This window comes from Bombina bombina, chromosome 3 (genome assembly GCF_027579735.1).
Source record: "Bombina bombina isolate aBomBom1 chromosome 3, aBomBom1.pri, whole genome shotgun sequence".
In the NCBI taxonomy this organism is placed as follows: domain Eukaryota; kingdom Metazoa; phylum Chordata; class Amphibia; order Anura; family Bombinatoridae; genus Bombina; species Bombina bombina.
The window spans coordinates 737,282,725-737,299,579 of record NC_069501.1 but is presented as its reverse complement, the minus strand read 5'-3'; the positions used below and the strand labels follow the sequence as shown (position 1 = coordinate 737,299,579).

The 16,855-nt window shown below is 36.7% G+C and overlaps 1 protein-coding gene across 1 annotated transcript in view; it reads right to left on the bottom strand.

Moving 5' to 3' along the window:
• Window positions 1-16,855, bottom strand: part of IMPG2 (interphotoreceptor matrix proteoglycan 2) — a 116,632-nt gene that overhangs the window by 81,190 nt on the left and 18,587 nt on the right. The window contains exons 3-5 of the mRNA XM_053705435.1: window positions 6,935-7,101; window positions 3,665-3,696; window positions 2,351-2,374 (exon numbers count right to left, since the gene is read on the bottom strand). Of these exons, the coding sequence (XP_053561410.1) occupies window positions 2,351-2,374; window positions 3,665-3,696; window positions 6,935-7,101 (223 nt within the window). The remainder of the gene's footprint in view (window positions 1-2,350; window positions 2,375-3,664; window positions 3,697-6,934; window positions 7,102-16,855) is intronic.

The window sequence follows — 16,855 nt, the reverse complement described above, 5'->3', positions numbered from 1 at the left end:
GGCAGAAGAGGTCCTCCATCCGGCAGAAATCTTCATCCATCCGCGGCTCCATCTTCAAGACCTCCGATGCGGAACATCCTCCTCGGCCGACGGACTAAGGACGAATGAAGGTTCCTTTAAATGACATCATCCAAGATGGCGTCCCTCGAATTCCGATTGGCTGATAGGATTCTATCAGCCAATCGGAATTAAGGTAGGAAAAATCTGATTGGTTGATTTAATCAGCCAATCGGATTGAAGTTCATTCCGATTGGCTGATTGGATCAGCCAATAGAATTCAAGGTCAATTCTATTGGCTGATCCAATCAGCCAATCGGATTGAACTTCAATCCGATTGGCTGATTAAATCAACCAATCAGATTTTTCCTACCTTAATTCCAATTGGCTGATAGAATCCTATCAGCCAATCTGAATTTGAGGGACCCCATCTTGGATGACGTCATTTAAAGGAACCTTCATTCGTCGTTAGTCCATCGGCCGTGGAGGATGTTCCACATTGGAGGTCTTGAAGATGGAGCCGCGGATGGATGAAGAGTTCTGCCGGATGGAGGACCTCTTCTGCCCCGCTTGGATGAAGACTTCTGCCGGATGGAGGGCCTCTTCTGCCCTGCGGATGGATGAAGACTTCTGCCGAATGGAGGACCACATCGCCCGGATTGGATGAAGAATTCGGCCCGGCTGGGTGAACACGGCTCAAGGTAGGGTGATCTTCAGGGGGTTAGATTTAGGTTTTTTTAAGGGGGGATCAGGTGGGTTTTAGAGTAGGGGTGTGTGGGTTGTGGGTTTTAATGTTGGGGGGGTCTTGTATTTTTTTTTACAGGTAAAAGAGCTAATTACTTTGGGGCAATGCCCCGCAAAAAGCCCTTTTAAGGGCTGGTAAAAGAGCTGATTACTTTTGTAATTTAGTATAGGGTAGGGAATTTTATTATTTTGGGGTGCTTTTTTATTTTATTAGGGGGCTTAGATTAGGTGTAATTAAATTAAAATTCTTGTAATATTTTTTTATTTTTTGTAATTTAGTGTTTGTTTTTTATTGTACTATAGTTTAGTTTATTTAATTGTATTTTAGTTTAGATAATTGTAGTTAATTTATGTAATTAATTTATTGATAGTGTAGTGTTAGGAGTATTTGTAACTTAGGTTAGGATTTATTTTACATGTAATTTTGTAATTATTTTAACTAGGTAGCTATTAAATAGTTATTAACTATTTAATAGCTATTGTACCTAGTTAAAATAAATACAAAGTTGCCTGTAAAATAAATATAAATCCTAAAAAGCTACAATGTAACTATTAGTTATATTGTCGCTATCTTATGGTTTATTTTATAGGTAAGTATTTAGTTTTAAATAGGAATAATTTATTTAATCATAGTAATTTTATTTAGAATTCTTTAAATTATATTTAACTTTGGGGGGTGTTAGGGTTAAGGTTAGATTTAGGTTTAGGGGTTAAAATTATTATAGTAGCGACGACGTTGGGGGCGGCAGATTAGGGGCTAATAATTGTAGGTAGGTGGCGGCGATGTTAGGAACGGCAGATTAGGGGTTAATACAATTTATTATAGTGTTTGCAAGGCGGGAGTGCGGCGGTTTAGGGGTTAATACATTTATTATAGTGGCGGCGATTTCCGGTCGGCAGATTAGGGGTCAATAAGTGTGGGTAGGTGGCGGCGACGTTGGGGGCAGATTAGGGGTTAATAAATATAATATAGGTGTCAGCGATGTTAGGGGCAGCAGATTAGGGGTTCCTAGGTATAATGTAGGTGTCGGCGGTGTCCGGAGCGGCAGATTATGGGTTAATAGTATAATGCAGGTGGCGACGATGTTGGGGGTGGCAGATTAGAGGTTAATAAGTGTAAGGTTAGGGGTGTTTAGACTCGGGGGTTGATGTTACGGTGTTAGGTGTAGACTTAGAAAGTGTTTCCCCATAGGAAACAATGAGGCTGCGTCAGGAGCTGAACGCTGCTTTTTTTGCAGGTATTTTTTTCAGCCAGCTCAGCCCCATTGTATCCTATGGGCAAATCGTGCACGAGCATGTTTTGCCATCTTACCGCTACCGTAAGCAATGCTGGTATTACAGGTAGAAGTGGAGCTAAATTTGCTCAACGCTCACTTTTCTGAGGCTAACGCAGCCATTCAGAAAACTTGTAATACCAGCGTTGTTTAAAGTAAGCGCTGGAAAAAAAAGGAGCGTTAGCCCCGCAAGTTTTTACCGACAAAACTTGTAATCTAGGCGATTGAAAGTACAATAAATTGCTGTTATGTTGTTATAGAATAACATAGCCAAGTACTATTTAACAAATAAGCGACAGAACTGATACATTGATATAGAAAATAAATGTACTTACCCACAGTTCCAATCTTTGCAAGAACTAAAAAATGATAGGAAAATATATGCAATACAGTATATCATGAAAACTGTCATATAACATGAAACATTATATATTCCTAAATGTTATACAATTAATTACTATGAACCATAACATAAGTAAGAAAATATAGTACACATTATCACATTTATGTTAAAGGGAAAGATATGTTACATTTAGGTATTTTCATTAAAATGCATAATGGAACATCCTTGAAATTTATATAAAATGTATTAAATTCTTTTGGAATTTTACTTTGTCACATCTGGATATATTATATTATGATTAGTATTATAATGATTATTACTATTATGCTTTAATTATAACATGCCAGAATATCCTGCAGTGCTATACAAGAGTATCACAAATCCATCATAAGGACAAAAACAAGAAGAAAAAAGAAGGAGTCCAAAACCATGTTCCTGCTGAGTCTGCAATCTAGGCGGTCAATTGGGGTATTTTAAATAAGAGACAATGGAATTTTATTATCTGGTGGTGGTATCTAAGACATTTCAATTGATGTATTTATGTACATAATTAATTATGTATTAGTTTCATTATTATTTATTTATTCATTTTATTTTTCTTCTGCAGTGTCCCTTCCTCTTCATTACAAACTGAAAAACAATAACTTTTACCAGAAGCATTTTTGCTAATTGAAGTATATTGCAAAAATGCTTCTATTTAAAATTTAAATGCACCCATGTACATTTCCATTTTTAGTTTTCTCTACCTTTAAAGGGGCAGTATACACCAATTTTCATTTAACTGTATGTAATAGACAGTACTATAAAGAATAATATGCACAGATACGGATATAAAAATGCAGTATAAAACCGTTTAAAAACTTACTTAGAAGCTCCCAGTTTAGCTCTGTTAAAAAGATTAGCTGGAACACCCACTTTAAGTGGGAAATAACAGACCCTCCCCCTTCCTCTGCATATGAAAAGACTCTTTACACAAACAGGAGCAAGCTGGAGTAGGTATACATCAGTATTCTCCTAAAACTTTGGGGCATGGTTAGGAGTCTGAAAATCAGCACAATGTTATTTAAAAATAAGTAAAACTATACATTTAAAAAAAAGCTGTATAGGCTATAAAACTGGATAATCTGCAAACGATTAATGCAAAGAAAAATCTAGTGTATAATATCCCTTTAAGGTATCAACTTCATTGAAATTCCAAAATGAAACGCTAACAGCTAATAATTGTTTTGGGAACACAATTATTTTCCATTAAAAGGTAAAGAAACATATTTACTAACTGACCAAATATGATCAGACTATCACTCACCTGCTCACTGCATGTTTGGTTAAAAGTAGCTTCTGCAAAGAAAGAAATGATTTCTTGTTATACACATTTTACTCTATTTCTAGAAAACAAATAAGCATCACTATGATAGCTATTGTTTGTTTTTTCAAGGCCTATTGTATCACACTGGGAAATGTATATTATATTCTCATGTATTATATGTATGGACAAAGTAGCAAACCAACCCCTGGAGGAATTTTATAAAAGGTATAATGAAGAACAGAAAACGACAAATCATTTAAAGAGATATGAAACCCAAATGTTTTCTTTCATGATTCAGATAGAGCATGTGATTTTTAACAACTTTTTAATTTACTTCTATTATCAATTTTTATTTGTTCTCTTTGTATCTTTTGTTGAAAAGCAGGGATGTATACTTAGGAGCTTGCTCATTTTAGGAGCACTATATGGCAGCAATTTTGCAAGAATGTTATCCATTTGCAAGAACACTAGAGGGCAGCACTATTTCCTTCCATGTAGTGTTCCAGATGCCTACCTAGGTATCTCTTCAACTCAGAATATCATGCAAACAAAGTGAATTTGATATTAGAAGTAAATTGGAAACCTCTAAAAAATTGTATGTTCTGTTTGAATCACAAAATATTTTTTTGGGCTTCATATCCCTTAGTACATATTCAATTACAGAAAAAAACGAAACAGAGAAAACCACATTCTACTTGCCTTGAAAATGGCCCCTTTCAACCTTCTATTGTGTGTCTGGTAAAAATACTTTATAAAGCCTATATGAGACTGACTATCTTTAATTACTAGTACTAGTAACTTGCTTGTATGTCTGCAATAAATGTCATATTTCCTTACTATGGGTCAGATTACAAGTGGCATGATACAAATAGCGCAGGACGCAATATTGATATTATAAGTCCATGGTAAAGTGTGTTTACCAGAGAAGGGTTAGCACGGCCCATTTCTCTCTAGCGCATCCTATACTTTCAATGGATACCGTGAACATGCTTACTTGCTTATTAAAAGTTGAAAGTCATAGTTTGAGCTCCAGCGAAAGCCAAAACTGCACTAGAATATTTAGACCTGAAGTAAAGCGTAATGGTTAAAAATGCTTTTTTTCACAAAGCACATCAAAACACATTAAAATAAAGTATTAAAAACATATATACACTTTTTAATAAAACATACATTTTTAAATATTTATAAAAAGGTTTTAAAAGGGTTAAAAGGGATATGGTATATGACAAGGTGTTTGACTCGGAAGGGCTCCAATGTATGTGTGTATATATAAAGATATATATATGTGTGTGTGTATGTGTATGTGTGTCTATGGCGCCCATTTATCAAGCTCCGGACGGAGCTTGAGGGCCCGTGTTAACAGTCTAAAGACCGCTGCTCCATAACCTGTCTGCCATCTCTGAGCAGGCGGACAGACATCACTGCAATTCAACCCGATTGGGTATGATCGGGTTGATTGACACCCCCTGCTGGCAGCCGATTGGCCGTGAATCTGCTGGTGCAATGCTGAATACTGAGAGCGTATTGCTCTCTGCATTCAGTGAGGTCTGGCGGACCTGATCCGCACTGTCGGATCAGGTCCGCCAGACCTTTGATAAATATCCCCCTATATGTGTATACATGTGTATTTATGTGTTTATAGTTCTAAATATGTATGTCTGAAATTATGTACCGTATGTGCATATATACATACATATTTACAAATATAAACACATATACACATATAAATTCACATATATATACACATATAGATACAGTAGTATATTTTATATTCATTTTTAATGTGCTTTGAATAGAAATACTTGAAACTCCTATGTTCTTCACTTAGAAGTAGGGTGGCCATATTGTCGCTTTAAAACAGGACATATATGAAAAATACATATGTCAGGGTTCTTATAATGGAACATTTTTCAAAACATTTCTTTAAACAGCCCTGACATCTGCCCTGTTCTAAAGCGAAAATATAGCCACCCTTAGAAGAAAATGTTCTTTTTATTTTAAAATAAATATTTATATATATATATATATATATAAACTATATCTGTATATATTCATATAGATATATAGGTATAGATATACAAAAAAATAATCATATATAGATAAAAATATATATTTAAAATAAAAATAAAATTTTCTTCTATATGAAAAACATAGGAATGTAACGTATTCCTAACACCTTCGGGATTAGCGCAGTTGATCTAGTAGTGTCGGGTTAGTGTGCTAGCGATTATTAAGAGTTTATTTTTTCAGTGCTCCCCATATAAATCTATGTGGAGTGTGTTTGTGATATCCGTACTCCTGAAGTCTCTCTGTCTTTCGTTCTTGCTCTAACCTTTTTACTTTCAATTTGTAATACGCACACAAATGGGACTGCAAATGTTTTACTTTACTTTACTCTGTTAACGTGCCTTTATGTGTTCTGTGCACATAGCTGCTCACTACTTTAATGGGTGATGTATAGATTTGTATTTGTGAATTGGTAGTAGTGTGTGGCAAAGTTAGAATTAACATTGCCAGGCTTGAATGAATTGAAACAATATCTCATTGCATGCTGAAACGCCAGGCTGGTATACAATGAGCCCTGCCTGCCACTATCTGTAACCTGTAAACACTTCACTGTAGAATGTCACCATGTTAAGCAGACTTCATACTTAGATGATTGTTCAAGAAGCACAATATGCAGGTTGGAAAACCGCAGAATCAAACTTTTTTTTTTTGTTACAGCTGCAATCTTCCCTAGTAATGACTATAAACAATATATCCAAAAATACAAAATTCACCAGCACTGTATCTGTAGTAAATATAATCTTTATTAAAGACCCATTAAAAGTAGCAATGTTTCGGGGATTAACCCCTTAGTCATGCTATTATTATTATTATCGGTTCTTTGTAGAGCGCCAACAGATTCCGCAGCGCTAGCTATCTCATGATAGCATGACTAAGGGGTTAATCCCCAAAACGTCGCTACTTTTAATGGGTCTTTAATAAAGATTATATTTACTACAGATACAGTGCTGGTGAATTTTGTATTTTTGGATTCACTACAGGGTTATTGCAGTTAACCCTTTCACCAAGCACTTTTTCAGTGGTGCTGTTTTCCCATCCCTTTGCTGTATAAACAATATATCAGTATACAGTTATATTCTTGTCATTACTACATAAGCACCCGGTTGCCGTGTTTAAGGGAACATAGGCACATGTTTAGAACTCTTGTTTATGTTCTTCTGAACATTGTTAGGTAGTGTTTTGATTATTAAGCAATAAACTTACCTCTTTAACTAAATTGTGATGTTCTTCAGACCTACTAAAATTGCCTCCTATGTCAAATATAGTTACTGTGCCCTGTTCACACAGATGCATCCACTGCTGATATTCTCTTTGATCTGGCAAACGGTCCCAAAATATCTTAAAAACTTCCCAAACAGTTTCCTGACACACTGAAAAGAGAAAATATTACAGACAAGAACAGAATGTGTTATCAATAACACAATAATTAATACTATTAATACTGTGAAAGAATTAAGATGTCATCATGAATAATGAGGTTGTTTTGTCTATGTAGCTGGTACGTCAGTTTATTCATTAAGTTGTGATTTGCTGTTATGGCTAAAATGTAGGTCAGCTCAATTTTGGAAGAAATTCTTTTTAAACTTGTGAATACAAATTAATGTTGACAGAGCTTGCTGTTTGCAAATGAGGCTTTACCTATTGGTCAAAACCCTTTGCAGGAATTAAACATAAAAGGTTTGATCATCAACTTGCATTTTTGCCACATAACAATTTCTGAACTTCAGAATGTATTGTCAGTATGTTTTTTACAGTGATCACAATATAAAATGCAACTGCTTTTACAACACTAAGATCCTTGAAGGTTGGACTACGCTAGATTACAAGTGAAGCGCTAATTTATTGCACGCCCGCAAATTGGCAAATAAATAACTAGCCATTACAAGTGGCTGGTTATTGCTACCGCAAGCTTGGTTTAGATCTCTGGTTAATTTAATAAATGTGCCACAAATGCCCCCCAAAATACAGTGGTATGTATTTTATTAAAAAATAATGATTGCAGCATTTTTATTTTTTAATAAAATAACTGCACCAGGCAGCTTTTGGGGATAAAGTTGGTGGGAGTGGAATGTTTAAAAAAAAAAAGGCACTGAAAAGTGCTTTTACATTGCGGTCTATGGGAAGGAACTGTGTGTTCCCAGTAAATACATGTGTATAACCATATACATATATATTTACAATTTGCTGCCATCACTGTGCGACTTACCCCCATGTCTCACGGCATGAGAACGAGGTTCCCATTGGAGCCTATGGAAGCGTGCTCTATTGAGTGCATAGCTTACTAGTAATGTGAACATGAGGTTCGATTTGCAGGTCACTTCAAATACCGGCGCACAATTAAGAGCCTCTTTACTGATTCTGATGTAGAGATGTATGTGGATATGTAAGCAATTAGAACAAGGGCATTATGGGTATAACGGGCATGTGTGTTTGTTGGGTTATGCATTTTTCTTATTTTTTGTGTGTGTAAAAGTGTTTATATTACTTTTTTAGCTTTAATTGATTGAGCACAGATTGAGCAGCATTTGTATCTTCATGATGATGCTTCCAAATGTCTTCCAGTATGGTGGGAGTAATATCAGTGTTCTTGGCACATGCACTAAACTAACAATAAATTTGAAAACTTTTGGGTTACTCGGTAATAAATTTGAAAAAGTGTTGTCTGAAGGTTTATCAAGTTCTTTTAGCTGAGGAATTCAATAAGTAAAATATGCCCTGGTAAATGTGTTGTTCAGTATCAAGAATGTAGATTGAGATCAAGAAAACAGGACTGGCACATGTTAAGTATAGGACACTTTTTTATTGAACTGAATGAAAATGGCTGATTGTTATCATATTGACATAAAAAGGACTAATCTGCAGCCTATAACATGCAGATAATTATCAAATGATAGTTAGTTATCGGTAATGCAGAAATGACCTGCTCTAATGAATAAGAACATATCATTGTTACATCAGAGTATTTCTTTAAGAAAAATATTATCAAGATTTTGTTGTCTTTATAATGGCATATGATGAGAGAAGCGCTCTACCAGAAATGAACAACAGCTCATCAGCTAGTTCTATGGTGATTTACCACCCAGGAGCAGCCTCTTTTAGACCAGTGTGCTTTTCACAGAGGAAAACTTTCCTGTAGTATATCAGTCTGATCCCACCAAGTAAGGCCAGTCCAGCCCCGAAATACCAGGCAATTCTCCTCTGAACAAGGAACATGACAACCGCAGATGATTGTTTCGGCCTCCTATGGGCCTCGTCAGTGAGGTGCAGCCATATTCCTCTAAGCACACTGGGCAAGGAGTCCACGCCTGGTTTCCCCCATCTCCCATAGGGAGACCTCCCTAGGGTCATATTAATTTGCATACGAAGAGAGAAGTGCTCTACCAGGAATGAACAATAGCTCATCAGCTAGTTCTATGGCAATTTACCACCCAGGAGCAGCCTCTTTTAGACCAGTGTGCTTTTCATAGAGGAAAACTTTCCTGAAGTATATCAGTCTGATCCCGCCAAGTAAGGTCAGTCCAGCCCCGAAATACCAGGCCATTCTCCTCTGAACAAGGAACATGACAACCTCAGACAATAATTTCTTTCTCCTATGAGCCTCATCAGTGAGGTGCAGCCACATTCCTCTAAGCACACTGGGCAAGGAGTTCACGTCTGGTTTTCCCCATCACCCATAGGGAGACCTCCTTAGGGTTATATTAATCTGCATACAAAGAGAAAAGCGCTCTACCAGGAATGAACAACAGCTCATCAGCTAGTTCTATGGTGATTTACCACCCAGGAACAGCCTCTTTTAGACCAGTGTGCTTTTCACAGAGGAAAACTTTCCCGTAGTATGTCAGTCTGATCCCGCCAAAGAGGCTGTAATATTTAAAAAATGGCATGCTCTAATTTTTTTTAATTCTATAGATCCAACGCTTCTGTGTGTATAACCTTGACTACACTTCTTCAATGTTCCAGACTTTCCTCAAATCTTCCAAAACAGGATTTGACAGCAAAAGATTTAAGAGAACAACATCATACGGTACCGTTAACCACAATGCCAGCACTAAATGGAATGTACTCAAAAGATATCAGTGATCAAACTCCTTTATTTTCATATATGGAGCATATCAGTCAAGAAGATCCAGCTTCATACATTTATTAAAAGGGATTAAAAATATCTCAATGTGTTTCAGCAGTTATATTGCCTTTCTTAAGAGCCAGAAAAAACACTCTCAAAAGAGCTATACTCACAATATAAAAATGACCCCATTTATAGGCATAATAACTCCTTCTACTCACTCTCTGACATCTCTTAAGGGTGTCAGGATCTAGTTTACATAGGAGTGCCCTTATTATCAAGTTCTGAGAATATACAATGCATATCAAAGTTTTAAATATCTGCCTTTGTGACCCAAACCGTCACCTCAATAATAATTTAAAATAACCTAATATTGTCTCACTGATAATTTACAATCTAAAATAAATAAACTAAAATGAAATAAATTGCAAAAACTAAAATGTACAATATATTCTATAAATCCCATCAACTGTGAACAGTAATTCAAATGACCCAATCCCATCACTATACAATTACTAGTTTTAGGTTTTCTCTCGGGTACCATCATTGAGTCACGTGATAATTCTTCCTCACCAATCAAATTATTCATTTATACCTTAAATGAGTAGTCTTATTTACTGTTCACAATCCGGTATGTTGAGGAGAGCAAAAGATCATGTGATTCGGCCAACCAATCAAAACAAACTGTAAAGGTTATGTTTCATATAGATATAGAGGAAGTTCCAATGTTACATTTCCTCCTCTAAGTTTCAAAGAGTGGTGTATATTCCTCATAAATCCACATAGTTGTCAACTATAAGAAAGTGTATTCTCCGAAAGTTCATCTATTAAGCAAGTGCCATGATATATAAAAAATATTTTAAATAAAAACAAAAAAGTGTTAATGGTGTACATGATAAAAGTATCAATAAAAAATAATAGTGTATACAATAATAATATAATGTATAATATAATAATTGAAAATTCATAATTAAAGGGACAACCTAGTCAAAATTAAACTTTCATGATTCCTATAGGGCATGCAATTTTAAACAACTTTCCAATACTTTTGTCATCAAATTTGCTTTGCCCTCTTGGTGTTCTTTGTTGAAAGCTAAACCTAGGTAGACTCATATGCTAATTTCTAAGCCTTGAATACTGCCTCTTATCCCAGTGCATTTTCATAGCTTTTTACAGCTAGAGAGCACTAATTCATGTGTGTCATATAGATAAAATTGTGCTCACCCCCATGGAGTTATTTATGAGTCTGTCAAAACTGAAATAAAGGGGCAGTCTATAAACAGTGAGTATAGCTCTTTTGAGCGTGTTTTTACTGGTTCTTGAGAAAGGCGCTATAACCACTGAAATGCATTGAGTGATTTTAAATCCCTTTTTTTAAATTTGTGCAGCTGGATCTTCTTGACTGATATGCTTCATATATGGCATTAAAGGAGTTTGATCACTGATATCTTGTGAGTACATTCCATTTAGTGCTGGCATTGTGGTTATTAACGGTACTCTATGATAGTCTACTCTTCATTTCTTTGAGACAAATCCTGTTTTGAAAGATTTGAGGAGAGTCTGGGACATTGGTAAAGTGCTGTCATAATACGGCTTCATTCCTGAGGAACAGATGTCTATACACAGAGAAGATGCTCCCGGGGCAGAAAGCGATGCCACTAAGTGAAGTTTTATCCTCTTATGCACTAAGCACTTTTTTCTGTTCTTATAGATGTACTGCTTATCATCTGAAGAGCATAACTGCTGATGCAATTGGCAGTGCTAGTTACACAATTAAGTTTCCAATCACAACCAACAGTGCTCTGTGAGTCATGAGCAATACTTCTACTGTGTGTTTAACACCTTTGCGGGCTTTAAACACAAAGTAATACAGGATGGATAGTCTTAAAATCACATGCTCTAATGAATCAGAGCAAGTCAATTTTCAGGTATTATGGCACTTTAAATAAGAATAAATAAATATGTTGGAATAAGCTGTGTTACATGTTTTAATATTTCCAAAGTATTTAGGCCTGTAGGTAATAAATGGGTATTATATGAGGTATGTGTTTTGTAAGGGTTTGTGAGATATATTATTAAACCCAGCAACTTACACAAGTTGGGGAATACATGTTTAGTCATGGAATAATAACAACAAAATAATAATAAATAGTCATTAATTTAAAGGGCTATGAAACCCAAAAATTGTATTTTATGATTCAGATAGAGCATGCAATTTTAAACAACTTTCTAATTTACTTCTATTATCAATTTTTCATCATTCTCTTGGTATCTTTTGTTGAAAAGCAGGGATGAATGCTTAGAAGCAGGCACAATATTTGCAAGAACACTAGATGGCAGCACAATATATTGCCATGTAGTGCTGCAGATGCCTACCTAGTTATTACACATGTGCAGGGAGACAAAATATCAATATAGAGGAAATGTTCATTACAAAGATTCAAGGAAATTCGTTTCCCAGAATATTCATTTCCTGCACTATTAAGTTTTCATTTAGTTTAAATCGAGATGAAAATCAGATTTTAATTAAACATTTACATTAGTTTTCATTAAAACAGATGTAAATGTTTCGAAGCTACAGGTGAAAGGTTCACACCTGTAGCTACTTACTGTACTTACCCTAATGCGCTCTGGAGAGCGCACTAACCTGACCCTCTTCTTGCCAGGTCTGCGGCCACTCTAACAGGAGGCTTTGCAGTTTGGCTCCCAGGACCTGTAATAAAGTTAGTGCAGGTCCTTGGTGATGAGCGCGCTAAACCTCCAGGCAAGAAGAGGATCGGGTTACTCTCCAGATCATGTTAAGGTAAGTATTAAACCTTAAAAATCTATTTAAAGGAAAAGAATTAATACTGAGAAATGTCAGGTTTTTTTGTCTTCTTTAAATTTCGTTGGTGCAGTCATTTGTATGTTTGGATTTGTCTACTAGGTATCTCTTCTATACAGAATATCATGGGGACAAAGCAAATTTGATAATATAAGTAAATTGGAAACTTTTAAGATTGACACTGCAAAAATATTACATAATTCCCTCATTTTGTCTCATATTGAGTACTGCAACCTACTCCTACGTGGCCTCCCCAACCACCACCTCTCCCCCTCCAACTTACCATGAATACTTCAGCTTTACTTAGCAACCTAACGGCTAGATTTGGAGTTTGGCGGTAAAAGGGCTGTTAACGCTCCGCGGGTTTTTTTCTGGCCGCACCATAAATTTAACTCTGGTATCGAGAGTTCAAACAAATGCTGCGTTAGGCTCCAAAAAAGGAGCGTAGAGCATATTTACCGCAAATGCAACTCTCGATACCAGAGTTGCTTACGGACGCGGCCGGCCTCAAAAACGTGCTCGTGCACGATTCTCCCATAGGAAACAATGGGGCTGTTTGAGCTTAAAAAAAACCTAACACCTGCAAAAAAGCATCGTTCAGCTCCTAACACAGCCCCATTGTTTCCTATGGGGAAACACTTCCTACGTCTGCACCTAACACTCTAACATGTACCCCGAGTCTAAACACCCCTAACCTTACACTTATTAACCCCTAATCTGCCGCCCCCGCTATCGCTGACCCCTGCATTACACTTTTAACCCCTAATCTGCCGCTCCGTAAACCGCCGCCACCTACGTTATCCCTATGTACCCCTAATCTGCTGCCTTAACATCGCCGACCCCTATGTTATATTTATTAACCCCTAATCTGCCCCCCACAACGTCGCCGACACCTACCTACACTTATTAACCCCTAATCTGCCGAGCGGACCTGAGCGCTACTATAATAAAGTTATTAACCCCTAATCCGCCTCACTAACCCTATCATAAATAGTATTAACCCCTAATCTGCCCTCCCTAACATCGCCGACACCTACCTTCAATTATTAACCCCTAATCTGCCGACCGGAGCTCACCGCTATTCTAATAAATGGATTAACCCCTAAAGCTAAGTCTAACCCTAACACTAACACCCCCCTAAGTTAAATATAATTTTTATCTAACGAAATAAATTAACTCTTATTAAATAAATGATTCCTATTTAAAGCTAAATACTTACCTGTAAAATAAATCCTAATATAGCTACAATATAAATTACATTTATACTATAGCTATTTTAGGATTAATATTTATTTTACAGGCAACTTTGTAATTATTTTAACCAGGTACAATAGCTATTAAATAGTTAAGAACTATTTAATAGTTACCTAGTTAAAATAATTACAAATTTACCTGTAAAATAAATCCTAACCTAAGATATAATTAAACCTAACACTACCCTATCAATAAAATAATTAAATAAACTACCTACAATTACCTACAATTAACCTAACACTACACTATCAATAAATTAATTAAACACAATTGCTACAAATAAATACAATTAAATAAACTATCTAAAGTACAAAAAATAAAAAAAGAACTAAGTTACAGAAAATAAAAAAATATTTACAAACATAAGAAAAATATTACAACAATTTTAAACTAATTACACCTACTCTAAGCCCCCTAATAAAATAACAAAGACCCCCAAAATAAAAAATTCCCTACCCTATTCTAAATTAAAAAAGTTACAAGCTCTTTTACCTTACCAGCCCTGAACAGGGCCCTTTGCGGGGCATGCCCCAAGAATTTCAGCTCTTTTGCCTGTAAAAAAAAACATACAATACCCCCCCCCCAACATTACAACCCACCACCCACATACCCCTAATCTAACCCAAACCCCCTTAAATAAACCTAACACTAAGCCCCTGAAGATCTTCCTACCTTGTCTTCACCATCCAGGTATCACCGATCCGTCCTGGCTCCAAGATCTTCATCCAACCCAAGCGGGGGTTGGCGATCCATAATCCGGTGCTCCAAAGTCTTCCTCCTATCCGGCAAGAAGAGGACATCCGGACCGGCAAACATCTTCTCCAAGCGGCATCTTCTATGTTCTTCCATCCGATGACGACCGGCTCCATCTTGAAGACCTCCAGCGCGGATCCATCCTCTTCTTCCGACGACTAGACGAAGAATGACGGTTCCTTTAAGGGACGTCATCCAAGATGGCGTCCCTCGAATTCCGATTGGCTGATAGGATTCTATCAGCCAATCGGAATTAAGGTAGGAATATTCTGATTGGCTGATGGAATCAGCCAATCAGAATCAAGTTCAATCCGATTGGCTGATCCAATCAGCCAATCAGATTGAGCTCGCATTCTATTGGCTGTTCCGATCAGCCAATAGAATGCGAGCTCAATCTGATTGGCTGATTGGATCAGCCAATCGGATTGAACTTGATTCTGATTGGCTGATTCCATCAGCCAATCAGAAAATTCCTACCTTAATTCCGATTGGCTGATAGAATCCTATCAGCCAATCGGAATTCGAGGGACGCCATCTTGGATGACGTCCCTTAAAGGAACCGTCATTAGTCGGGAGACATCGGAAGAAGAGGATGGATCCGCGTCGCCTGCTTCAAGATGGACCCGCTCCGCACCGGATGGAAGAAGATCGAAGATGCCGCTTGGAGAAGATGTTTGCCGGTCCGGATGTCCTCTTCTTGCCGGATAGGAGGAAGACTTTGGAGCACCGGATTATGGATCGCCAACCCCCGCTTGGGTTGGATGAAGATCTTGGAGCCAGGACGGATCGGTGATACCTGGATGGTGAAGACAAGGTAGGAAGATCTTCAGGGGCTTAGTGTTAGGTTTATTTAAGGGGGGTTTGGGTTAGATTAGGGGTATGTGGGTGGTGGGTTGTAATGTTGGGGGGGGGGGGGTATTGTATGTTTTTTTTTACAGGCAAAAGAGCTGAAATTCTTGGGGCATGCCCCGCAAAGGGCCCTGTTCAGGGCTGGTAAGGTAAAAGAGCTTGTAATTTTTGTATTTTAGAATAGGGTAGGGAATTTTTTATTTTGGGGGTCTTTGTTATTTTATTAGGGGGCTTAGAGTAGGTGTAATTAGTTTAAAATTGTTGTAATATTTTTCTTATGTTTGTAAATATTTTATTATTTTTTGTAACTTAGTTCTTTTTTATTTTTTGTACTTTAGCTAGTTTATTTAATTGTAGTTATTTGTAGGAATTGTATTTAATTAATTTATTGATAGTGTAGTGTTAGGTTAATTGTAGGTAATTGTAGGTAGTTTATTTAATTATTTTATTGATAGGGTAGTGTTAGGTTTAATTATATCTTAGGTTAGGATTTATTTTACAGGTAAATTTGTTATTATTTTAACTAGGTAACTATTAAATAGTTCTTAACTATTTAATAGCTATTGTACCTGGTTAAAATAATTACAAAGTTGCCTGTAAAATAAATATTAATCCTAAAATAGCTATAATATAAATGTAATTTATATTGTAGCTATATTAGGATTTATTTTACAGGTAAGTATTTAGCTTTAAATAGGAATCATTTATTTAATAAGAGTTAATTTATTTCGTTAGATAAAAATTATATTTAAGTTAGGGGGGTGTTAGTGTTAGGGTTAGACTTAGCTTTAGGGGTTAATACATTTATTAGAATAGCGGTGAGCTCCGGTCGGCAGATTAGGGGTTAATAATTGAAGGTAGGTGTCGGCGATGTTAGGGAGGGCAGATTAGGGGTTAATACTATTTATGATAGGGTTAGTGAGGCGGATTAGGGGTTAATAACTTTATTATAGTAGCGCTCAGGTCCGCTCGGCAGATTAGGGGTTAATAAGTGTAGGTAGGTGTCGGCGACGTTGAGGGGGGCAGATTAGGGGTTAATAAATATAACATAGGGGTTGGCGATGTTTGGGGCAGCAGATTAGGGGTACATAGGGATAACGTAGGTGGCGGCGATTTGCGGTCGGAAGATTAGGGGTTAATTATTTTAAGTAGCTTGCGGCGACGTTGTGGGGGGCAAGTTAGGGGTTAATAAATATAATATAGGGGTCGGCGGGGTTAGGGGCAGCAGATTAGGGGTACATAAGTATAACGTAGGTGGCGGTCGGCAGATTAGGGGTTAAAAATTTTAATCGAGTGGCGGCGATGTGGGGGGACCTCGGTTTAGGGGTACATAGGTAGTTTATGGGTGTTAGTGTACTTTAGGGTACAGTAGTTAAGAGCT